The sequence below is a fragment of the Lagenorhynchus albirostris genome, chromosome 2 (genome assembly GCF_949774975.1).
Source record: "Lagenorhynchus albirostris chromosome 2, mLagAlb1.1, whole genome shotgun sequence".
NCBI lineage: Eukaryota > Metazoa > Chordata > Mammalia > Artiodactyla > Delphinidae > Lagenorhynchus > Lagenorhynchus albirostris.
This window is the reverse complement of record NC_083096.1, coordinates 165,382,610-165,407,625: the sequence shown is the minus strand read 5'-3', so window position 1 is coordinate 165,407,625 and position 25,016 is coordinate 165,382,610. Positions and strand designations below refer to the sequence as shown.

The 25,016-nt window shown below is 54.5% G+C and overlaps 1 protein-coding gene across 1 annotated transcript; it reads left to right on the top strand.

Annotated features, from left to right (window-relative positions):
• Positions 1-203: 203 nt before the first annotated feature.
• On the top strand, positions 204-24,331 carry ZDHHC18 (zinc finger DHHC-type palmitoyltransferase 18). The gene is made up of 8 exons (XM_060140944.1): positions 204-643; positions 4,841-5,001; positions 17,192-17,341; positions 18,801-18,938; positions 19,069-19,117; positions 19,638-19,740; positions 21,280-21,392; positions 22,306-24,331. Exons 1-8 carry the CDS (start codon positions 327-329, stop codon positions 22,421-22,423), a joined length of 1,149 nt encoding a protein of 382 aa, XP_059996927.1. The 5' UTR covers positions 204-326; the 3' UTR covers positions 22,424-24,331.
• Positions 24,332-25,016: the final 685 nt, after the last annotated feature.

The window sequence follows — 25,016 nt, the reverse complement described above, 5'->3', positions numbered from 1 at the left end:
AGGGATCGGGGCGGCAGTGGATTGGTTGGGGCCCTGCAGCGGGTCAGGACCCGGCCGCGGGGCCCGAGCGCCATCCCAGACCCAGGCGGAGGGGGCGCTGCGGCGGGAGGCCGCGTGGGGCGGGGCGGGGCGGCGATGGGGCCGCCCCCTGCGAGCGAGCGCCGCGCGCCCCCGCCGCCGCCGCCGCCGCCGCCGCCGCCGCCGCCGCCGCCGCCGCAGCCGCCGCAGCCGCCGCAGCCACCGCTAGCAGCTTCTCCGCTCCACCTCGGTCCTGGTGCGGCCCGGCCGGCCCGCGGGGTGCAGAGCCGAGGTCTGCGGCCGACCGCATGAAGGACTGCGAATACCAGCAGATCAGCCCCGGGGCCGCCCCGCCGCCCGCCTCCCCCGGGGCGCGCCGCCCCGGCCCCGCCGCGCCCCCCGGCCCGGGCCCCGGGCCCCCGCCGCCCGCCGCCGCGCCGCGCTGGAGCAGCAGCGGCAGCGGCAGCGAGAGCATCGGCCGCCGCCCGCGGCGCAAGTGGGAGGTGTTCCCGGGCCGCAACCGCTTCTACTGCGGCGGCCGCCTTATGCTATCCGGCCACGGCGGCGTCTTCGCCCTCACGCTGCTGCTCATCCTCACCACCACCGTCCTCTTCTTCGTCTTCGAGTGAGTTCGGCGGCGTCCCCGCCCCCTGAGGCGCCCCATACCCTCCGATCCCCTTTGCCGCCTGCCGCTCACCCCACCTTCCCCAGCCCTTGATGGACACTCCAGCCCCTCTGGTCCCCTGCTGGGCACCCCGTCCTCTCCCACCTCCTGGGCCCTCCACCTTTCCCAGCACCTGCCAGGCACCCTCCCTTCCCAGCTTCTCCTTGGCGCCTTTCAGAATCTGCCCTCAGGCCTCTCCAGTCTCCTTGCTTATCTCCCACCTGTCCTTTCTGGTCCCCTCCCAGACTCGCCATCCTTCCGTGACAATTGGGATCACCATCTAAGCTGGTCCCCTCCATCCCTGCCAGCCATCCCATCCCCTCTGGCCCCTCCCTAGCACCCCCATCCTTCCCTGGCACCCTGCCTTTGCCAACCTCTGCCAGGATCACTGCCCTCCCATGTCCCTCCAAGACCCCTATCCTCTCTGCCCTCTCAGAATCTGCCCCAGGCCTCCCCAGCTCCTTAGATAGATTCCCCTCTCCTCACCTATCCCCTGGACCATCTCTTGTTCCCAGCTTCTTTCTGACTCCTTGAGGCATCTTTTCTTTATATCCTTTCCAGACAACTTCTGAATTTCTTCCTTGTCCTTTGGCTATATACCACCTCAGATTTCCCGTCCATCTTCCCTGTTCCCTCCAGGGCCCCTCTAGGGTCCCCTAGTCATCTCTCTACTCTCAGACCCTCCCCCCTTGCTTTCCCTTCAGTCGTTCTTACCCTAGGCCTTCAAATATCTTTGGGCCTCTCAGACCTCCCCTTTTCTCTCCAGCACCTTCCTTAGTTTCTCCAGAGCTTCCTGTCCTTCCCTCCTCCTCCTCTGGTCCCCCCAGACATGTCCCAGGCCCCTGCCCCCCACCTCCTGACCTCCTGGCTTTCTTTCCCTTCCCAACACTCCAGAGTACCTTCTGGCCTGTTCCACGGCAGGGACAGTTGCAGTGCCTTGTTATTTTTCAAGAGTCGAGAGGATTTTCGTGTGACAGGTCATATTTGTCCCCATGGCTTTTTGACCTCTTCGTATCCCCAGTGACTCAGGATTGGCCCACACAGTGGTCACCATTTCATGGATGGAGGAAGGGATGCCTGTCACTTTACCAGGGTCACATATTTGTATCAGAAGTTTTCCACTCTACCATTGATCTCTAGCTTGAGCCACCTGCTTCCTGATTCCTTTCACACACACTCACACATACACACAAACGCACCCCTACCCATGCTGCATGAGCCCCACCTTTCCCTCCTGGTTCTACCCATCCTTTGTGGTCTTACTCAATTTTACAGGTGGTTCAGAACTCCATCTCTGCAGCCAGCAGAGCTGGTTCACGTCTCAGCTCCACCACGCACCAAGTGTGTGACTTCGGGGCAGCCACTTCACTACTCAGAACCCCAGTTTCCTCATCTATAAAATGCGGTGTATAATAGTGCCCCCTCCCCAGGTTGTCACGAGGGTGGCAGGAATCCATGCACATAAGCTTTTAGCTGGTGATAAGCATTGAAAGCTGGCTGCTGCTGTTACTTGTCATCACCAAAAAGCCCTTCCCAAGGGCCTTGATAAGGCTTCCACCAAGACACTGGCCCCCAGGTACCCCTTCCAGCTGCCAGATCATGTATCTGCAACCTTGGGTTTCCCCTTGAAGCAAGGTGAGGGCTTCCTACCAATTAGCTTCTCCCTTTCACCCTTTCCTTTCTGACTCAGGGTGGATAAAAAGTTCCAGAATAATTAACAAGCAGAAACTCTGGGGAACCCCCAGATCCAGCATGGCCCTTGGCTGAGTTTCAGATCCACCCCGCTGGGCCGGCCCACGTGGGTGTTTTGGAAGTTCCTTTTCCAGCATCCCTCAGGCTCCACCAGATCCTCCCAGCCAGGGATGCAGCTGAGGCAGGAGGAAGTGGTGCTTGGCAGGGCCGGCCCCTGTGACCCTGCAGTGTGGGATTTGGTCAATTCAGAACCTCTGGGCTGAGGGGATATCTTCACTGGTGACAGATTTGTCCCCAGAGAGGGAGGAAGCGAGGACTTCTGGGTTCCAGGAAGAGCTTGTGAATCATCTCGTCTTTGTTGCTGCTTCTCCTCACTTGGGCTGGTGGTGTTGGCAGGAGGGTTTGGGTTTGGGCTGAGAGCTCGCCTGGGCCTGGACTGGGGTGGAACCTCAGGAGGGACCTGGCGTATGGGAACGCTGTTGGCGAGGGCCTGGAGGGCGAGAGGTGCTCACACTCTCCCAAGGCTCTGGGGAGAGGTAAACGTGGCTCTAGGGCCTTTCTTGCTGTGAATGATTTTCTCTAATGTGTGATTTGGTGCATTCTTGCACAGGCCTCCCAGCTTCTGCCCTGCTTCCCATCCCCACACAGCAGCCAGAGTGCCCCCTTTACTTCCAAGTCAGATCTGAATATTCCCTGCCTCTCTGGGTAAGAGCCAGAGCCCTCGTGGTGGCTTCCTCTCTGTCCCCATCTCCTCCCACTGTCCCCTGTGCATTCCCTCCCAGGCACATTGGCCTCCTTGCATACTCCGACCTCAGGGCCTTTGCATGGTTTGGAATATCCTTCCTTTAGATAGCTTCCTGGCCCACTCCCTCACTTTCTCCTGTCCTTCCCTGACCATGCCTGTAATACAGGAAACTGGCCCCCTCCCTCCTGTCCCCTCTGCCCTGACTTATTCTCCAAAACACTCGCCACTATCTGACATACTACACTTATGCTTCTGGTTAGCTTCTTGCCTGTCTCTCTCCATGAGAACAGGTGTTTATTCTCACTGTTGTATTCACAGTGCCTAGAACAGGGCCTGGTATGTAGTAGGCACTCAATACAGTAAATACATTGCAATACAATATAGCAAATACATTTATTTGTTGAATGAAATGGACAGAGCATTTGCTGGGGGCTTGGAGACCCCAATCCTGCCATCGCCTGGCTGGGTGACCTTGGATCTGGCTGTGGGCTTTGGAGTCCCGTCTGTAAAGCCAGGGGCCAGGACTTGGTGTTCCTGAGGGCTCTGCAAATCTTCTCCATCTCCCAAGAAGTCTGGTTGTACATGAACTGGTTGAGTTGTCATGTGGGTGACACAGAGGGCGCAGCACTGTTTGAGGCTCAGACCTGGGGACCACTGAGATGTTTGGAGCAGAACGTGGCCCACTTGGAGCCCTTGGTTTTGGCAGTCTCTGCTCCTCAAGGGAAGGGCCTCTCTGGAGGCCAGAGCCTCCAACAATGGAGGCTCCAGAAACAGCATGTAGATGCCCACGGGTTTGCTCTTGTGACTATGCCAGCTCCTGGGACGTTGGCTGATTCAGGCCTCCCAGCGGTCAGTCATCCCCAAACAGCAGTTCCTCACCCCATCAGGTGCCACTCTGGCTCTGGGAGGGAAGGCCACATAGGATGGTGGTTAATAGTATGGGCGGGCCTCAACATCAGACCCGTGCACAGGCTGTTGGAGCCCACTAGGGTCAGGGGGCCTGATAGAACTGACTCCGGATGCCAGCCCTTGGGTGACAGTGGCAGTGGCTGGACCATGCTCTTCCCCCTACACCCTTTACCTGGCTGACCCTACTCATTCAGGTTCTAGCTTAGGAAGTCTCTCCTTCATCCAGTCTTTCCTAACTGTTCTACTACTTTCCCCTTCCCCATTATAACATGCCAAGCCCTGTGTGGCAGTTCTCTGTTTACATGTCTGTTTTCCTCACTGGGCCATAAGCCTCATTGAGGGAGCAGGGGGCCTCTTGTCTTATTCACTGCCGTTATCCCTGCTGCTTGTTGAAGTCATTGCCTTTAACACAGAGAAGACCTCAGTAAATATTTGTGGAGAGACCGAATAAATGAGTGCACACTGTCCTGGATGATTCATCTCAAGTGACAATCCAGTTCATTGGTAGTGGCTGCCTGAAGCTCTGTGTTTAGAAGGAATCTGAGGCTGCAGCCAAGTGCAGGCGTTGAGTGCTGGGATCTGTTGATCACATCTGCCAGGGGCTCAGGGAGAAAGTACAAGGATCAATTAGTGATGTCTGCTCTAGGCACAGACGGGTGCGGGGCTGCACTCATCCAGGGACCATACATCTGCCTCTGTTCAGGACCGTGGTGGTGTTTGATGGGATGACAGCGCCTGCCTGGTGCCGTAGCCCTGAGCCCCAGGCAGCCCTTGGAGTGTCTGCTTATCTCTCTCTCCCTCTCTTTTTCTAGCTGTCCCTTCTTGGCCCGCCAGCTGACCCTTGCCATCCCCATCATTGCTGCCATCCTGTTTTTCTTCGTCATGAGCTGCCTGCTACAGACAAGTTTCACCGACCCCGGAATCCTGCCCCGGGCCACCGTCTGTGAGGCAGCGGCCCTGGAGAAACAGATCGGTGAGGCTCCTACTCCAGCTGTGGCTGTGTCTCCCAGCTCCGCATTTCTTGATTTGAGAGGAGGCCTGATTTTCTCTTCCCACACTGTGCTAGGCACTGGGGGTACCGTGGTGAGCAGGGCAAGCTGGAGCCGATGCTAGAGTGGAGGAAGCAGAGGATAAGCACATGAGCAAATAAGCGAGAAACACTACCACGTGAGGGCCGGTGTTGAGAGCCACACGGTACTGAGTGCTCACTGGAGCCCAGGCACTGTGTTCGCCTCTTTATATGCATGATCATATTTAATCCCCCAGTAATCCTGTGAGACAGGTACTGTTGTTATTCTCCTTTTACTGATTAATTAAATTGAGTCTCAGAGAGGTTAAGTAAATGGTCGAAGGTCACACAGTCAGTGGAAGAGCGCGGATGAGACCCCGGGCACTCTGACCAGAGTCCCTGCTCTTAAACACACTTATTCATTCACTCATCAAACATTTATTGAGCCCCTACTATGTGCCAGGCACTTTTCTAGATACAGCAGTGAACAAATCTGACGATAATCCCTGTCTTCTTGGAGCTGACATTCCGGTGGGAGGGGAAAGACAGTTAACAATTAAATATCTAGTCTGTGACACAGGAAAGAGGGAAGCTGGGGGAAGGAGGGTGAGAGCTGGGGGAGGGTGTACAATTTTAAATAGGGGGAAAACGGGGGTGGGGAAGGGCTTGTGAAGGAGGTGACATCCGAGCAAAGACACAAAGACCTGCAGAGATGAGGAGTTGAGCTGCGTGGGTGTCTGGGGGAGAGCACGGTGGTGTGGGGAGTGGGCTGGTCCAGATGAGTCGGTCAGGGGGAGCCCTTTGGAGAAGGTGGCACTTGAGATGAGCCAGTAATGTGCGTTCTGGACGTAGTAAAAGCAAAAGCCGGGAGTGGCGACCGGACTGATGTGTTTGAGAAGCGGCAGGAAGGGCAGCGTGGCCAGGAGGGACCTGTGTTCCCAGCACCCAGGTGGCCCTTGGTGCCTCCCTGAGTGCTGAGTGGGTGTCCTGGGTGGCTGGGCGCCACGGCCACGGCCTTAATCTCAGCTTGCTCCACCTCAGCTCCTTCCTGCTGAGAAGTGACGCGGGGATTCGCACACCTCAGGGGTTTCCGGTCTGTGGTTGGCTCCTTCCCCTAACAGGGTGGCTTTCAAACAGACTTAAATAAATACCCAGCTGCCTCTGAAGAGCCCTGGCAGCCTGTGAGTGGCAGAGCCCTGCTGCATCCGTCCTGGAAGTCATTCCACCGATGGTCTGGAGCAGCTCAGGAGGGCGGGCAGGAGGGGAGAGGATGTTCTCCCACGCTTGTCTGTTCTTTGTCTCTCTCCTCTGCCCTGGCCTGTCTTCAGCCACGCCCTCGGTTGTCGTCTTCCTCTGCCTGCATCCAGCTTCCTTCCCCCTCACACCCCTGGGCCACTCGCCACCCAGCCTCCTGGTCTCTGCTGCTTCAGTTTCCTGCGGTCTGACCCAGCGGCCGGCCGCTGGCAGCAGGGGAGGCTCGGGGCAGCCCTGTTTCTCCTCTCTCCAGGTCGGGGCTAATCGTGAGGCAGGATTATTGTCCAGCTCAGCCCAGGCTCAGAGGTCTGGCTGCCTGGAGTCCTCTGGCCTCCTGTGAGCTGTTTGGGTCATACTGACAACAGTAATCCCCTGTGTTTGGGGAGAGCTTGACTGTGCTGGGTGCTCCCCGGCCATTATCCCCACAGATCCTCGCAACAGCCCGGCTGTGCTGATGCAGAAACTGAGGGAGGGGATCCCATGGCCGGGATCGGGGGCGCAGAGACAGAGCCTTGACCCCCAAGCTGTATGCTTTCTCTTCTGAGATGGCGGCAGGGAGACATCCCAGTCTTCCGTGGCCACACGCTCTTTTTTCTGAGGTCTCAGTTCAATTGACTGGGAAGCCTCTGTGACCCCAGGTGGGCTACACCTTCGTGACACCTTCCCAGAGCACCTTGTCCTTCCACCATGACCCTGGGCTGCATGGTGGTCATTACAGAATTGTCAGGCAAACCCAGCGGACTTTCCTGGGTGGTAAGTGTCTTGTTCACCTTGTCCGCCACGTGGAGGGCTCAGCGATGTTGGCTGAATGGACCGGCCTCTACAGAGGCGCTCCTTGCTGTCCCCTGGTGACTGGTGGAGAGACAGTTGGAATTTCTCCTAACCAGGCTTTATAGGTTTCCTCTTTTATGTGTTATTTCTGTATGCCGACTCCTGACTGCAGGGAGAGGAGGCAGGGAGGTTGGAGGGGAGGGGATATGAATCTGATGTGAACCCTCCCTCTGGTGGTTTCCAGCTTAGCCCAGTCCAAGGTGGAAGGCCGGACTGGCTGCCACAGGTTAGAGGAGGCTTGGGAAGAGGATTGAAGAAACCAGGGTGTCTTCCGCCTGGAGGTCATGTGGAGGCTTCCTGGAGAGGTGCCCGGAGCCAAACGATAAAGTTTGGGTGGAGTTCAAGCACAGGAAGGTGTGTGAAGGGAGCCCCCCATGCAAATGGGACAGGACGAGGGGAGGACAGAGTGGGAAGGAGGGGGGCAGGCGTGGGCGCTGAGCAGCCCATGTTGGCTGGACGCAGGAGTGCTTCAGAGAATCTGGAGGGTGCGTAGAGTCAGTCTTGAGGGCCCCTGAGTGTCAGGGTCAGAAACATCCCTTTGAGAACAGTTCCCAAGCCTGGAAAATGGCATCTTTGGGGACTTTGAATCTAAACTTGAACTGGAGGCTTCTAATCAGGGTGAAGCATACCTTCTTAAAAAGGAGTAAAGTCACCGAGCGTTTTCGAGAAGGTCGGGGGCCGGCTCTGAGGTGGGTGGTGCTGTCCATATAAACGTGTGCTGGTTACTGGGGCCCGGGCCCGTGCAGACAGTGTGACCTTCTCATTTTGGCCCCATAGGCCAGCAGCTCCAGCCCCATGGGATCTGGTTCTAGGGCTCCCACCGTGCGAGGACCGTCCCAGCTGGGGTGGCCAGCGCTTCACAGTTTGCCCAGAACTGTCCCTGTTTTAGCACTGAAAGCCTCATATCTTGGGGAACCCCAGAGTTGCAGGCAGAAGGGCTGGTTGGCTACCCTGGCCTGAGCTCCTGACTTGTCAGCTGGTGAGCCGTGCAGCTAGACTCCCCCGTGGGCTCTGGGCAGTTGGAAAAGAGGTAGGAGGAGGCGGCAACATTGCCCCCAAGACCAGACCCCAAGCTCCTGGTCTGATGGGAAGTCATAGGAACACCTGAATCTTGAGTGACAGACACTCACCTAGCCACGGTTACAGCTCACACGACAGACACAGAAGCCGCCTCTCCCTCCGTCACCACACAGCAGGTCACAAACTGCATCCTGTCTGCCCCCAGAATGTCTCCCCTCTGCTCCTTCTGAAGCCCACTGCCCCGGGCAGACACACCTCATTTTCCGCCTGGATTGGCTCGGGACTCTGCTGACCAGGCCCTGTCCTCTCTCCCTTCGGTCATAGTTGTCTCTCCAAGGTCCAGATGTGACCTGGCCCTCCCTGGCTCAGAATTTGGGTGACACCCTACTACCCTCAGCAGCGTTTCCTGAGAATCGGCCATTGGAGTACAGCCTCGGTGATTTTTGCGCTTCTGCGTCTCCCCTTGTACCCTCCTTTCTTTAGTATTTTCCTTTACATGGCTTGCTTTTAAACGATTTTTACAAGGAAAATTTGTATCAGCCCTGTTAGCAGAAGCCACTTGCTCTAAATAGAAGATAATCATAAGAACAAAAGCATGACAATGTTACAGAATTCTTGGTGGTTACATCGCCTGTGGAAAGCAGTCACCTTGAGGCCTGTAAGGGTCACAGGTATTCGGTGTTAAAAGTTGACACTTTCCCCTGGATGGAGTCGAGACTCGAAAGAGAATTGAAAAGGGAGTGACTTTCTCATCATGTGATTCAGTGCTGCTTAGTGTCATGGCCAGGAAACAACCCATTTCCCACCCTCCTGAAAGCTCATCCTTGGAGGCGCACTCACCTGCAGGATGAAGGAGGCTCCGGCCCACCTTTCCCTCGTCGTCTCACTCCACTCCCCGGTGCCCACCTTTCCCTCGTCGTCTCACTCCACTCCCTGGTGCCCACCCTTCCCTCATCATCTCACTCCACTCCCCGGTGCCCCAGCCACACTGCATGCGGATGCCTTGACCCACGGGGCCCCCTCTGCTACCATGCCCCCCCCCCGGCCCCCATGAGCCCAAGGTCTCAGTCTCTCCCACCCAGCTGCAGCGCTGCTTCATCTCGTTGCTTTCTTGAATGCTGCCTCTTGCCCGCTCCCGACATATTCCACTCTGTCTTCTCAAGGTGGGTTGAGTACAGACACCGGTAACACCATTCATTGACCAGCTGTGGGTTACACCTTTACATCTCTCATTGGCGTCATCATCTTACAGGGTTGACGCTGTTATTACCCAGTGAAGAAACTGAGGCTCAGAGAGGTGGAGCAACTTCCTCAAAATCACAAGCTAACAAGTGGCCAGGACGAGTTTCTCAATGAGATCACACTGGCCCCAGAGTCACCACACTTGACTCACCGTGCCTCCTGTGCTGACTCTGTAACTATCCACCTCTCCTGCTCGCTCTGCCCCCAGGCCGAGCTCTTCCTGTACCCCCAGGCCTGCCAGGAAGCCTGTGTGCGGCAGGGGCTCCATAAACCTCCCGAATGAACAGAAATGGTCTGGTGGGGGTCACAGTGACCCGGTATTCACAGCCTGGCCACTGAGGCTGACCTCAAGCCTGGAAGCTGGGCAACTGCAGCCCTGCAGCTGATTCCTCCACAGGTGGGAACAACAGAAGGGCAGGTAGAGGTCCCCGGCCTCCCCTCACTAACGCCTCCTCGCTAGCTCATGGCCAGCCGCAGGGGCCTCCCCGCCAGCCCTGGGTTTCAGTCACAGTCCCAGCCGTTCGGGGCCCGGCTGCGCCTCTTTAGGGCTGGAGTTGGGGTGAAGATACCCAAAGCAGGCCCCCTGGTCAAGAGGAAGGCGTGGGAGATTCATTTCCTTCTCCCAGCCATTCAGCGAGAAGGAGCCTTCCCCTGTTACCACGTCCCTGGGGGCTCTAGTTTCCCACCCGGAGGTGCTTTTTACTTCTTGGGGAAGAGCCTGAACCAGAAAGAGCTCTGGAGGGCAGGGAGAGCATCTCTTATTACCACTCCTTCATTCGTTTCTCCAACGAGTATTTTCTGAACTGAGTAACCAAGCAACCGCACTCGACTCATTTCTGTGTACTTACCCACTACTTCCCTCACCCGCCACCCCGGGCCTTGTACAATATCTTGACGTCATTCATGCTAGTGTCTGAAAGAATGGACAAATGAATGCCCTGGAGGACAAGGGTTCTAATTTCAACCCCACCTTGTACTGTTGGAGTGAAGTTTGTAAAACGCGGGCACATGTCCCGTCGTTGCCCAGCCCAGGGCGTTTTTTGTCCGAGTGAGATGGGGAATGTCAGTGCACTTTGAAAATGGTTTTGCTCTACTGAAACTTAAGAGGCTTGAGACTTGTGGTCAGGAATGGCAAGTGGTCTTGCTCTGGGCACTAACAAGCTACCACTGGTAATGGCTGCTGGGAGGAGCGGGTTGAGGAGGGTTCTGAGGCCGAGACCAGGGCAGTTATTGGTCAGCACTGTCTGGCCTGAGAAAAAGCAGTGGGACACCTGCTTGTCTTCCCCTACCCCGTGCGGGGCTCAGCCCTGAAGCAGCATCCCTGCACAGCCTGCTTTGACCCATCTCCTCCAGGGCCCTGCAGTTGGTGACGTTGCTGAGTCTGGCTGGCACCCTTGCACTGGGCCCTTTTTCCTCTTCTTTACCTCCAGCTCCTGGCAGCCCGAGGAAGCTGGGTGTGCAGAGCCTCACTTCCTCTTTCTCAGGGTTCTAGAGAGGAGGAGGCCTGGCTGCCAGGGGCCAGAACATACTGGTAGGAGTTCTCTCCCTGCCATGGGGGAGAGGCATGGGCACCCCTCTGCCCTGGGAGGGCCTCTGGGACTCCAGTGAGGGTTCCAGTAACTTTTCTCTTAGTCCGGAAGAGGGTCTGTGGCTGTCCTTTGCTCACAGATGGGTTGTGTTCTCAAGTCTCTTCTACAGATCAGTTGTTGGAATATAGTGTTTCGTAGAGACAACAGTAATAATAATGGCTAATATTTATTAAGCTCTTGCCAGGTACTAGGCACTTTGCTAAACCCACTTGATGAATTCTTGCCTGACCCTCCTAACAGCACTAGGAGGTAGATTTGATTATGTCCCATTTTATTTGCTTAGCAGATGAGGGCACAGAGAAGTTATCCGACTTGACACACATCACACAGCTAGAAAGTGACTGGGCCAAGATTCACGCCCAAGTGTCTGTCTGGCTCCAAAGCCTGTATCCAAGCCGGGAGACCACAGTGGGCAGGGGCAGGCACTGGGACCTAGGGCCCGAGGGGCAGGATTAGGGGTTGGGTTTGGAGTAGCATCAACAGCTTTGAGAAGAGCTGGGGAGTTCTGCACACTGGGGTGTCACAGCCTGAGCCGTTTGTCAGGACTAAGGCTCCTGTGAACCCAGCACTGTGCCTTGCAGCCTCTCACTCAGCCCTCACCACAGCTCTGTGAGAGTGAGATGGTCTTGTCTCCATTTTATGGATGAGGAAACTGAGGCTCAGAGAGGTGAAGAGACTTCCTGAATTAGCAAGTGGGTAGCAAAACCAGGATTCGAACCCAGTGTTTCAGACTCCAGAGCCTGTGCCTTGCTGCCCGTCATGAAAACAGCTACTAGTAAGTACTCACCAAGTGTCAGTTCCCTTACGTGTACTATTTCTTTTCTTTTTTTCTTGTTCAATTAAGTTCCACTTTTTAAAAAAAATCGTTTATTTATTTTTGGCTATGTTGGGTCTTCCTTGCTGCGCATGGGCTTTCTCTAGTTGCAGCGAGCAGGGGCTACTCTTCGTTGCGGTGCGCGGGCTTCTCATTGCGGTGGCTTCTGTTGTTGCGGAGCACGGGCTGTAGGCACGCGGACTTTGGTATTTGTGGCTTGTGGGCTCAGTAGTTGTAGCTCACAGGCTCTAGAGTGCAGCCTCAGTAGTTGTGGCGCACGGGCTTAGTTGCTCTGCGGCATGTGGGGAATCTTCCCGGATCAGGGATTGAACTCGTGTCCCCTGCGTTGGCAGGCGGATTCTTAACCACTGCGCCACCAGGGAAGTCTCAAGAGTCAGGATTCGAACTCCAGGCCTGCCTGTCTCTCTCCTCTTTGCCTGCTGCCTCGTAGTTGATAGGCCCAGGACTGCCTGTTTATCCCACTGTCCTTGCCCTCAAGCAGTGTAGGGTCCAGTTGGAGAGACAGTGTACACACACAGCAGTCCTGTCCCAGCTCGGCACGGAGCAGAGTGTGTTCTGTGCTGTGTGTGAGGTCCGACAGCCCCGAGGCTCCTGTGGTCAGGGAGGCTGCTGACAAGGCCCGGTGAGTCCTGGTGTGCAGAGAGAAGGGAGGCTGGGCTCAGGAACAGGGGCAGGAAGCTGGGGCAGAGTAGTGGGAGAAAAGCTGGGAATGGAGGTTGAGCCCAACTGTGGAGGGTCCTAACATCAGGACAAGAAGTTTGCCTTTATCCTGTTTGTTAGGGGAGGCCAGTGAAGGGTTTCTGAGCTGGGAAGTGACTCACGAGGGGTTATTTAGAGGAATGTGACAGTGTGTACAAGGCGGGTGGAAAGGCAGAGGGTCTGGGAGCAGGTAGTCTTCTGGGGAAGCTGTTTGGTGATACGGGCCTGGCCTGGGTTAGGGTGTTGGGAGTGGAGAGAGTGACAGGTGATGAAGGAAAAACCTGACCAGACCTAGCAACTGGCCAGGCATGGATGAGGGAGAAGGAAGGGTCTGCGAGGAGCCTTCAAACTGGGTTCCCCTGCCTCTGCCTTACTGGCTGCGTGACCTCGGACAAATCCCCTGACCTCTCTGGCCCTCTCTTCTCATTTGTAAACTGAAGGAGTTAGAACAGAGGCAGTCAGTGAAGGGACATTTATCAGGTATCTGCTGTGTGCCCGGGGCTGTGTTATATGCTCTTTGAGGTTCCTTTCGGCCCTTGGGTTGTGCCATCCGCAGAAATAAGGAACTAGACAGGGAAAAATAACACTCATGACACTTCAAAATTTACAAGAAGACCTCAAGCCCAAGCCTTGGGAGCTTGGGTTCACGTCCTGATTCTGCCACTGTGTGGCCTTGAACAAGTCACTAGCCTCACTGAAAAGGCTCCTTAACTGTAACCTGGAGATGATGACGATCACTTTACCTCCTGGGGTGTTATCAGGACTGAAGAGGAGACTATACGCCACGTGGCCAGCATACAGTGGCACGCAGTGACCTGTTCCCTTTCCCTTCTTCCTCTCAGTAGCTCTGTGAGCTGGCAGTAACAGTGCACACTTCCTAAGCATTTACTTTATGCCACTTCACACGTATTAACTCATTTAACCCTCGCAGCATCTTTATGAGGTGAGTACTCTTCTTATCCCCACTTCGGTGATCGAGGAAACAGGCACAGAGAGGTTAAATGATTTGCCTTGTCACACATCTAGCAAATGGCATCATCAAGAGAAACCCAGCTGGTAAAAGGTAGAGCTAGGACTCGTGTCCCATTCTACCTGTTACACACATTTTACAGATGAGAAAACTGAGGCTCAGAAAAGTTCATTGGACTGCAACCTCGCACACAGTCAGTGGCAAAACCAGGTTTCAGAGTCTGTCCGTTGGCCTCAAACCCCCTGCCTTGACCGTGCTGCCATTGCTAAGGAAGAGATGCTTAGATGCTTAGTTCCATTTTAAACGTGCTACCGTCGAAGTGGTGGTGAAACAGCCTAGCAAAAGTCTCTGGGAGCTAGGAACGTGAGACACGAATCCGCTTCACTGATGCATGCCAAGTGCCTAGAATAGTGCCTGGCACACGCTAGGCACTCAGTAAGTAATCGTCGGGGGCAAGTGGCCAAACTGGAGATGTTATCTGGGACTCAGTCCAGTGGAAATGATGTCTGGGAACATAGCCGAGGGCTGGGGATCCCAGGCAGCCCTGTGTGACTCTCGGGATTCTGTCTGGGGAGAAGCCACTGTTCTGGGGAACGCTGGTCTTCCGTGGCCTGGGGGACCAAGAGGCTCTGTGGGTAGAATTGTGGGTTTTGCATATGGCAGATCTAAGTTCAGCTTCCTGCTCTGCCAGCCTACCCACCTTGTGACGTCAGACAAGTTACTTTCTTTTTCCTTTTTCTCAGATTTTTACTGAAGTATAACAGGCTTGCTAAAAGTGTACAACTCGTAAGTGTTCTGTTTGTTGAGGGTTCACGGTTGGAACACACACGTAATTAGCACCCAGATCAAGAAACAGTGGTGTCCCAGGAGTCCCCCTTGTGCCCCTTTCCGGTCTCTGTCAGCCCCCGCCCCCAAGGATAACCACGATCCTGACTTTTAACACCATAGATTACTTTCATCTGTTTGTGAACATTTTATGCTCTTACGTCTATGGGTATTTTTCACTTTACACAACGTTTGTGATATTCGTTCATATTGCCGTGTGTAATTAAGGATCATTCATTCTCATTGCTGTATAGAATGCCATTGTATGACTATACTGCAATTTCTTCTTTTTTTAATCCATTCTACTATTGATGGGTGTTTGGGTAGTTCCAGATTTTGGCTATTTTGAGAATTGTTTTTGGAACAGTCTTGTACTTGTCTTTGGTGCACGTCAGTTCATGCGCATTTCTGCTGGGAAAATACCTACGAGTGGGATTGCTGGGATGCGTATGCTGAGCTTTGGTAGTTAGTGCAAAACAGTTGTCCAGAGTGGTCATATGAGATTTCTAGCTGCTTTACATTTCTGCCAACACTTGAGAGATGTGTGTGTGTGTGTGTGTGTGTGTGTGTGTGGTTTTTTGTTTCTTTTTTTCAGTTTTAGCCATTCTGGTGCATATGTGCTGGTAATATATTGTGGTTTTAATTTCCATTTCCCCAATGACTTAACAAGTACGAGCACTTTTTCATGTGTCTGTTGGCCATTTGACCACCTTCTTTTATGAAATGCCTCTTTGAATCTTTTGACCACGTTCGAATTCAGTTGTCTGACTTTTTCTTACTGACTCATAGGAGTTCTTTACATATTCTGGATACGCATCCTTTGTCCTTTGTCAGATAAACATACTGCAAATACAACTCTGAAGGTCATCTTTTCATTCTCTTGATGATCTCTTTAGATGAACAGAAGTTCTTAATTTTGATAAAATGCTGTTTATCATATTGCTCTTTTATGAGTAGTCCCTTTGTGTCTTGTTGAAGAAATCTTTGTCTACTCCAGAGTCATGAGGTTGCTCTATTTTTCTTTTTCTTTTTTTTAATCCAGAACGTTCGTATTGCGAGCTGCAGTCCATCTGGAATTGAGTTTGTATTTAGTGGGAGGCAGGGGCGCAGATATGTTTTTTCCCCCCATTTGTGTATCCAGTGGACCCCGCACTGTTTACTGGGAGGAGACCATCTTCCTTCCTTTTTGTTTAAGTAAATTTATTTATTTATTTATTTAATTTATTTATTTATGGCTGCTCTGGGTGTTTGTTGCTGCGCGCAGGCTTTTCTCTAGTTGTGGCAAGTGGGGGCTACTCTTCGTTGCGGTGCTCAGGCTTCTCATTGCGGTGTCTTCTCTTGTTGCGGAGCGTGGGCTCTAGGCACACGGGCTTCAGTAGTTGTGGCCCGTGGGCTTCAGTAGTTGTGGCTCGCGGGCTCTAGAGCGCAGGCTCAGTAGTTGTGGCGCACGGGCTTAGTTGCTCCACGGCATGTGGGATCTTCCTGGACCAGGGCTCAAACCCGTGTCCCCTGCATTGGCAGGTGGATTCTCAACCACTGCACCACCAGGGAAGCCCCCATCTTCCCTCTTGGCACTGCAATGTTACCTTTGTCGTGAACCACACGAACATGTACATGTTCATATCTGGAGTCTCTGTTCTGTTCCATTGGTCAGCGTTTCTACCCTTGTACCCAAACCAGGATGTCTTACGTGCTAAGGCTTTATCATAAGTGTTGATGTCCTGTGGTATAAGACCTTTAGCTTTGTTCTTCAAGAGTGCCTTGGCTATTCTTGGCCCTTTGATTGCCATGTGAATTTTAGAATGAGTTTGTCAATTTCCACACACCAAAAAAATCCTGACTGGGATTATGTTGAATCTACAGATTAATTTAGGGAGAATAAATCCTTTTTTAATATTGAGTCTCTGCCAATCCATGAATATCATATATCTCTGTATTTCTTTTTTCTCTTAAAATTTTTATTATGAAAAATTTCTAACATTCAGAAAAGTTGGAAGAATTAATACAACAAATTCCTATACATTCACTGTCTAGATTAGTTATTTGTGTCATACACACACCTACACACATAATTCTTATTAAGCCATTTCATAATAAATTATATACATCATAGACACCTAACCCATCAATACTTCAATATGTATCTCCAAGATTTAAGGATAGCCTCCTCATAATGACAATTCCATTATCACATCTAGGAAAATTAATAGTTCCCAAATTTCTAATCTATAGTCATTTGTCCCCCATCACCCTCCAAATCTCTTTTGTTGCTGTGTTTTGTTTTTGGAAACAGGATCCAGTCTAGGACCAAGCATTGTATTGGTTTATATCTCTTAAATCTCTTTTAATTTAGAACCATCTCCCTTCTCCTTTTGTAAGTGACATCGACTTAAAAACATTTTTTTTTAATTGAACTATAGTTGATGTACAGTATGACATTGACTTCTGTTAGAGGGCAGGCCAGTGGTCTTGTAGATGTCCCCCATTCTGGATCTGATTGTTTCTTCATAGCTTTACTCTCACTGTGTCCTCTGTCCCTCTGTCTCCTGAACCTCCTGGAAACCAGAACTTAGATCCAGGCTTGTTTAGATGCAGATAAACCTCGCGAAGGCTTCCCTGGTCTCCCTTTCTGATAGCCCTCCTTAGAGTGGCACGCGAGCCGGTGTGTGAAGCTTCAGCGCGGCGCTTGGCGCATAGCAAGTTTCGGTAGGTGGCAGCAGCCCTTGAGATTTGTCCCCCACTTAGGGATTTTGCCCTAATGTTTGTTCCCCAGAAACAGCTTCCCTAAAGCTTCTCTTGTCCCGGCCAGGCAGCACTGGCTTCCCCCCGTGCTGCGGCTCCCGGCTCTGGGCTTGGCCATCCCCCATCTGTCTCTCGTCCCCGTCTCAGACAACACAGGCAGTTCCACGTACCGGCCACCCCCTCGGACCCGGGAGGTGATGATCAATGGGCAGGTGGTGAAGCTGAAGTACTGCTTCACCTGCAAGATGTTTCGGCCGCCCCGGACCTCACACTGCAGTGTCTGCGACAACTGTGTGGGTAAGTGGGAGCCCTGAGAGGGATGGAGCCTTGCAGACAGGGGAGTCGCTCATGGGGGCCGGGGGGTGTCTGAAGTACCCAGGGCTGGGCAGGAAGTCTGGTTCACCCAGATTTGCTGTGACTGAGGAGGGGCTGTGGAGCGGGGGCTCCGAATGTGACCAGTGGTACCTTGGCTTCAGCGCAGGATTAGTGGATTCCTTCTCCCAGCTCTGAAGTGTGGGGCAGACACAGAGATGCCCTGAACCCTTCTTCCAGGCCTTGGCCTGGTCCTCAGTAGGTCCAGGTTCCAAGGAGCCAGAGACTAGAGCAATGACATTCTAGATATGTGGCCCAGGGCCAGCTATACCGAAAGACTTTGACCTGATTCCCAGAATTTAGAGGGACAAGAATCTGGGAACAGGAGTTTAAGCTGGTAAGGTGGAGAGGACATAGCCCGGCTTGGAAGCTAAGCTCCTGACCCACAGCTGCAGTGGTTGCTGGAGAGCCAGAGGCTGTCTTGTCCCCTTTCCCTGCTCTCCAGAGGTCTGGCAGCTCTGATGGGGACCCAGGGTGCGCCCCTGGGAGGGTGTTGTAAGGGAAAGGCTATGCAGAGGACCCAGGCGAGCTGAGCCATGTTGACTGTGCCCGGTCCCCAGGGCGGAGAGCTCATCACGCTAGCTCAGTACTCCCTGAGCGAGAGAACAGTGGGGAACACCCAGACAGCAGGAAGTGAAGTGGGTGACTCAGTGGGCGTCAATCATCCCTGAGAATCTGTCCCACCCCCCACCCCCTCCCACCGTGAAGGGCCCCGGCCTGGGTGTGAGGCCTGCGACAGGCTTGTGACCCACATTCCCACAGGGGACTTTCCTCACTGGTCTGGGTGTGACCCCACCCCCAGGGACATAGTACTGGTGTGAGCTCAGCCCTCTGACTAGGCCTCCGATGCCGGTTCTCCACAAGTTACGTCGCGGCCCAGCCCCTCATTGGTCCTCTATTCTAGAGCAAGGGACTGGGGTCATTGGTTGTTGGCATGGGGCTGGGATCGGAGGCCAGGTGACAGGTACTTTTTGTGGCTCTTCTTTGTACCAGACACTGACTGCCAGACCCTGGGATGCAGCTCAGGCCCTCTCATGGGGCTCACAATCGAATAGGGGTTACAGGCCAGCCCACCAATTGTAAATAAATATATAAACACACGTGGGCAAAGTGCAGCAAAGGATAAATGCCGTGGCAACAAGGCAGATAACAGGGGCCTCACCTTGTCTGGGGTTGGGGGAGACTTTCTCAAGGAAGTGGCCTTGCAGCTGAGACAAGAAGGAAGAATTACGGGAACTGGCAGGTGAAGGACCAGAGGCCGGGAGTGTTGAGGAACCGAGAGTCACGTGTGGAGAGAGCGAAGGGGTGGAGATGCGAGGGGCCTCTAACACCCCTGCTGGTTGTAGGCCAGGGTGGCCCTAACCCATCTCCCTGGCCCTTCCAGAACGGTTTGACCATCACTGCCCCTGGGTGGGCAACTGTGTGGGGAAACGGAACTACCGCTTCTTCTATGCGTTCATTCTTTCCCTCTCATTCCTGACGGCCTTCATCTTCGCCTGCGTGGTCACCCACCTGACGCTGCGTGAGTTGGGGATGATGGTGGGAGTGCGGGCAGGGGCAAGCGGGCGGCCCGGGCCAGCAAGCTTGGCCAGGTCAAGGGACTGTGGTCACTCTCCCTTGAGCCGTGCCCTCTCCTGTCTCTTCCTCCCCAGGCTCTCAGGGAAGCAACTTCCTCTCCACTCTGAAGGAGACACCAGCGAGATATCCTTTGTTGGCAAGGGGGAGCCCTGGTGGGACCCGAGGCCCCTTCACTGGGGCGGGTCCCTGCACCTCATCCCGTAAACAGGGGAATGGACTAGAGCTGATGTTCACGCTCTAGAATCCAGTCTACTAGCTGCTTCTGTTCAGCCCCAGGCTGGAGCCGATTCTGAATGGGCTGTTGTGGAGCTGGGATGGCCGAGAGCTCTCAGGGCCACAGTCCCTGTCCTTCCTTAAGACACCAAGCTCCCTGGACCATGCCGTGTCCGCAGTTCTGGTGTTTGGAATCCTCAGTTCCCTCTACCATCCATCACCCTGGGCTCGTCCTGCCCTTGGGGTGCTCCCAAACCCTGCTTGGGGCCCAGGAGGTGATCTGAGATCACGGAAAGCTTACAAAGTTAGATCCTTTCTGGGGAAGTGGCTCCACGGAAGGATGGGTGAGAGAGGCTGGCGAGGCCAGCTTCCAGGCACAGGGAGGCTCCCGGCCCCAGTGTCCGTGTGCCTCCTTGACTGCGCTGCTCACCGTGCTGGAGTTGGTGATCTGCTTCTTCTCCATCTGGTCCATCCTGGGCCTCTCAGGGTTTCACACTTACCTCGTCGCCTCCAACCTGACAACTAATGAAGACGTGAGTAAGGCTGGAGCAACACCTCATCCCTGGGCCCGATCCCAGGATGGAGGCAGGGCTGAGGGAGCCTGGAGCAGCCGCAGTGCAGCCCGGACTTTCAGACTGCCAGGGAAATGCGGGTGGAGACGTGAGGTGACCTGACGTCTCCTTCCAGTGTTCAGGGCTGGGCCCCGGGAGACCCTGTGCAGGCTTCCGAGGCCCCCTCGGTGCTGGCTCCCGGGGCCCCGAGGTTGCTTTCTCCCCAGCCCCGCTGGAGCAACGCTCACACCATAACCGTCATTCCATTTGGCCAGCTCATTACCATTTCCAGAGTTCTTTCAGTTTCTGTCATCTCTTTGGGTCCTTTTGCCAGCTCTGAAGCAGAAGGAACAAGGATGCTTTTTCTTCATATGATGGCTGAGTGACTTGCCCCAGGTCGCCCAGCTGGAAAGGGACAGAGCCAGGGTTGCACTCACAAGCTCGCCGTGCCCACCGCACTGCCCTTGTAGACAGCAGCGATGTGCCTGTTCTCAGGATGTCCTGGGGCTCTCTGAGGCATCCTTGTTGAGGACGCCGGCCAGGACAGAAATGTGAAGCTCCATCTACCTCCTGACCTGCTGCCTTGTAGATCTCTACCAACAAGCATTGTCTGAGCACCCACTGTGTGCCCAGCCCTGGGCCAGACCTGACCGCCCACCCCCCTGCCCCACCATCCTTCCAAACAACAAAAAAGCAAATGAGAGCATCTGTTCCAGGGCCACCATCTGATACTGCTCAGAGGCCCATTGACCAACAGAAAATACATTTCTTGACCTCAGCCTGTCTTTCGGGGAAACGAAACTTAACATGCCCAATAGGGTATCACATGCTGGGTGATTGGTACAGAGCAGAAATGATGTCAGCCAGCTTCTCCCAAGGTGATTTCCTGGGGCCTGTTTCTGCAGGATCATACTAGGGGTTAAGCAAAAAGGGATGTCATGGCCAAATAAGTTTGGAAAACTCTAGGTTAAACTCAAGCCAGAAAAAAAAAAAAAAAAAAAAAAAACTCAAGCCAGTATCCTTTACTGCTAATCTCCTTAAGGCCTTTGATAGCCAGCTTCACAGAGCTAGAGATGGGCAAGATTTCATCTAACAGTGTTACCAGAGAGTTCCCTATTTTTCAAATGAGGACTGAGACTCAGAAGTGGTGATCTGTCCAGGGTCATGCAGCAAGTCTGTGGCAGAGCCAGAGTTCACGGCCAGGTCAGCCTGAGCCCTGTGCCCTTGCACTATCCTCCCTCTTGGGTGGCTGGACAGAGAAGGAGGGATGCACCCACAAAGTCTCCTTTGGAGGCTTCTCTTTGGCTCTGCTCTGTCTTCTGTCTTGGTTAGCGCCTCCTCTTCTGGGTGCCCCCCAACATCCAGCAGTCCCCCACATCCTCACTGAATGGCCTGGGTTAAGGGCATGTTCCCTGCAATAGACTAGCCAGAATTGGTTTCAGAATTTGCTGATCTTCCCCAGCCTCTAGAACAAGTGAAATGAAGGGAGGTACCTGACCCAGAGCTCCTTCCTGCTTGCAGATCAAAGGCTCGTGGTCCAACAAGAGGAGCGGTGAGGCCTCTGTCAATCCCTACAGCCATAAAAGTGTTATCACTAACTGCTGTGCTGTGCTCTGCGGCCCCCTACCTCCCAGGTAAGCCAGGGGGCACAGGGGAAAGGTCATAGGGCCTGGCCTGGCCAGGCCAGTGGGGGGTGGCCCTGTGAGTCTGTTCCTCTGAAAGAGGTTCTGGAATCAGCAGACCTCTCCCCACACCACAGATGCCCTCTGTCCACCATCCCCTGCTGGGTGCACTCAGGACACTTGTCACATAAAGGAATTCTGTAGAGTTTTAACTTGTAATCCTGTGCGATCATTGTAGAAAAAAATTAAGTACAAAATACTAACAAGAGTGTTGTACATCACATGTAATCCTACTCCCCAGGGATAACCACAATTAATGTATTGTCCATGCTAGAGTGAGGCTGCCTTTCTGGTGCTGAAGGCTGGACTGGGTGGGGCCTCCGTCTTCCTCCTGGCAGAGGAGAGCCCTGGTGGCTCAGCCCTGCTGGGAAGCGCCCCCTCTGTCTTGACACCAGGGGGCGCTAGATGTCCAGCTCCGGAGTTAAATTGGGCACTGTGGGGGCGGGGGAGGGAGGCTGGTAAGACTTCCCAACACCATCCCCACCTTCTCCTGCTCAATATCCAATATGCTTCTCTCCGATCCTGCCCCCGGGGAAAGGACAGTAGGAATTGCACCATCTCCCAATGCCCTTTCATCCTTGCTCTTCCCCTTACCTGCAGCCTGGGAGCCCGACAGAACGCTGGACAGTTTGAATTAATAGTGGATAAAATCTGTGGCCAAAAGCCAAGTGTCCAGAGTACAGAGAGGGCCCTTCCAGAAGGGAAGGGTCTTGAGCCGCCAACTGGAGTGCAGCTCCCCTTTCCTCAGCCTTTCTAGGGCTGGGTCTTTCCTTGGCTGGGAGAAGGACCCTGCCATCCAGCCCCCGGCCTGGAGCTCTGGTGTCAGGCAGGGCCTCATGTGTCCCCCCACCTTGTATTTTGAAAGCCTGATTGACCGGAGGGGATTTGTGCAGTCTGACACCGTGTTGCCCTCGCCCATCAGAAGCGACGAGCCAGCCTGCAGAGCCAAGCCTGATGCCAGCATGGTAGGAGGCCACCCCTGAGCCGGGCTCAGTACTTGCCACCTGCTGGCCTGTATGCCCCTCCGCACTCACCTGCCGCCCTCCACACCTGCCAGGACGCTCCCCATTTCACCCGAAGGGAAGCAGAGCCGCCAAAGACTTTTTAAGTCTTTTCGTATTTATTTCCCACCCTGCGTGGCTTTCCCGACACTGTGCCATGGCTGTACCCTCTGCTCCCTAAACCAGGTTCCCACGGTCTTGGGTGCCAAATTCCCCCAGCTGATCAGTGGCAGGAGTGACAGGAGAGAGAGGCCAGGGCTCCTGAGGCCGCCCAGGGGACCACGCCAAGCCTCTGCCGTGCCTCTGAGCCGTGCCCCGTGCGAGTGAGGGTGCGGACTGAGTGTGATGCCTCCGAGGTGGGAGAGCTGCTGGGCCCTGCTGGGCCGGGGTCCAAGGGGTGAAGCAGGACGGAGGAGCAATCGGCTCTGGACAGCAGGCTGTCGGAGAGGATGCTTCTGTGGTCTGCTTTGGTCTGTGGTCTCCTTCATTCTTTTTGTGATAGCCATTGTTCTTTCTTCCATTTTTGTTTTTGTATGGAGTTGGCCAGTAGACTAGAGCTGGGGCTCCAGGTAGAGAGGGCAGAGCTGGGGGTGGCAGGGGTAGCCTGTGTCAGAGGAAGCCAAACCGGAGCCAGGCACCCGAGACCTCAGCTCCTGCATGATTCCTGGGCAGCACACTAGGAAGCGGGGGCCTGGCCCTCTCTCTGCCCACGGACGGTTCTCCAGGGGCCCAGCCTGGCCCCTCACCTTCCTCCCAAGTCAGGTCTGGGGATGGGCAGCTTATACTCATGCTGGCAATACTTGAAATGGGTTTATTATTAATGCTGGGTATTTTGCACAATTTTATAGACCTCTTTTCTACATAGCCTTTTTTAAATGGAAGAAGAAAAATGAAGTCAGCCACATTGCTATCTGTGTAGTGCCAGGTTAAGGGTTATCAGAAGGCAACTTGGTTTAATAAGTTTATTACAAGAGAGCTTCTGGCCATGAGTGAGTGAGTGTGTGTGTGTATGTGTGTGTGCGCTCGCGTGCCCGTGTATGAATGTGGTTGGCTCCCACTTCCCCACACCCCCTGGGCTGCCTCACTCGCCACTGTCCCCCTTGGGTGTCAGCTGGTGGTGGCAACAGCGGGAGCAGCCTGAACCATGGGCACAGGGAGTGTGTGCATTGGTCACAGGAGACCCCTGGGCTCCTGCGGCAGTTCAGCCTCATCTTCCTATCTTCCCCTCCTCCAAGGACTTCAGACAAACAGTGGCTGGGACTCAGCGCCCAGCCCCCAGGTCAGGCTTCCAGCTGGGACCTGCCCAGACAGGCTGGGGCCTGGTCAGGTGGATGGGGTAATGGCTGTGGGGAGTGGCTGCCAGCCTGCATGCCACACTCCTTCCTCCAAGGTCTGAGTATGGGACCCAGTGCCAGGGGCTAGAGTATGGGGAGTCGGCCAACTGGAGGCCTCCCTCCAGAGAAAAGGAAGGAACAGGGTGGGCCGAGAGACGAGTGAAGGTTGGCCTAAATCTGGGTCAGAAACTTAGAGGATGTCCCTCCTCTCCTGGGAGGGAGTTTTAGTTTCTTGTCAAAATAGATAGGAAATTGTCCCTCTGTCTCCTTCCTTGGCCCTTCAAGTGGGCTGAAGCCCTTGGCAAGTGACATAGAAGTCCTCGCATCTTGTCCTTCCTTGCTGCAGAGGCTAGTGGGTCACAGGCAGCTGAGAGGTGGCAGCTGCAAGGCGTCCCCTCTGGGAGAAGCAGCTTCGCCCCAGCCTCAGGACCCTGGGCCATGCTGCCGGGCAGTGGGGGTGGGGAGGAAGCTGGCTAGAGGAGGGGACTCCTACCTGCCTTTTATTTAAGCCAGTATTCTTTGTTCCTGCTTGTAATAAAATTTTTGTTTTTAAGAATTGATTTGCTTTGGTTTGGTTTTTGTTTGCTCTTTCTTTGCTGAGGCCCCAACTGGCAGCTCTCTGTTCTTCCAGCCAAACTTGGTCTTTCCTGGGGAGACAGAAAGAAGGCAGGCAGCCCAGTGACCTGGCTAACATTCTCCTCCCCTGGCTGGAGTCTGTCTGCTGGAGGCTGAGCAGAGGGGGCTGCAGCTAGGCCCCCGCAGGCGTGTAAGAAAAGGCCATCCTGTCTCTTCTTTGTCGCCTCTACCTTCCCCTGCCTTGGGGGCTTGGAGACCCCTGAGTTCTTCCTCCTTGCTGTCTTTCCATGCTGACCCCCAGGGACTGCTCAGCTAAGAAAATGTTTATAAGGCAGTGGATTCCAGTTTGAGAGCCAGAGCCTCCCTGGCCCCCGCCCCCGCCTGGGCAGCAGGGCCCGGCCAGACAGCTCGTAACGCTGGCCCACCTCTGGTATCTCCCCCAGGACACCTGTCAGGATTTTGCCATCTCCTGCACAGCCTGAGGGGAGCTAACAGGCCTCTTTGCAGAGGGTTAGCTGGTAAGACTGTATCTCCCTGTCAGCCAGCACCGCCTGCTCCCCTCACACACTGTTTCCTCCTCATCGCATGCCTCGCCACCCCCACGGAGCCCGTTCATCTGTCTGGTGTGTGGTGTGGTGTGTGTGCTGGCCGTGGTGGGGCCCCCG

Excerpts from the sequence above, each read along its gene's own strand:
- ZDHHC18 (XM_060140944.1), top strand. The coding sequence starts at position 327 with ATGAAGGACTGCGAATACCAGCAGATCAGCCCCGGGGCCGCCCCGCCG. Across the intron at positions 644-4,840 it reads GTCCTCTTCTTCGTCTTCGA|CTGTCCCTTCTTGGCCCGCC; the intron begins GTGAGTTCGGCG and ends CTCTTTTTCTAG. Across the intron at positions 5,002-17,191 it reads GGCCCTGGAGAAACAGATCG|ACAACACAGGCAGTTCCACG; the intron begins GTGAGGCTCCTA and ends TCCCCGTCTCAG.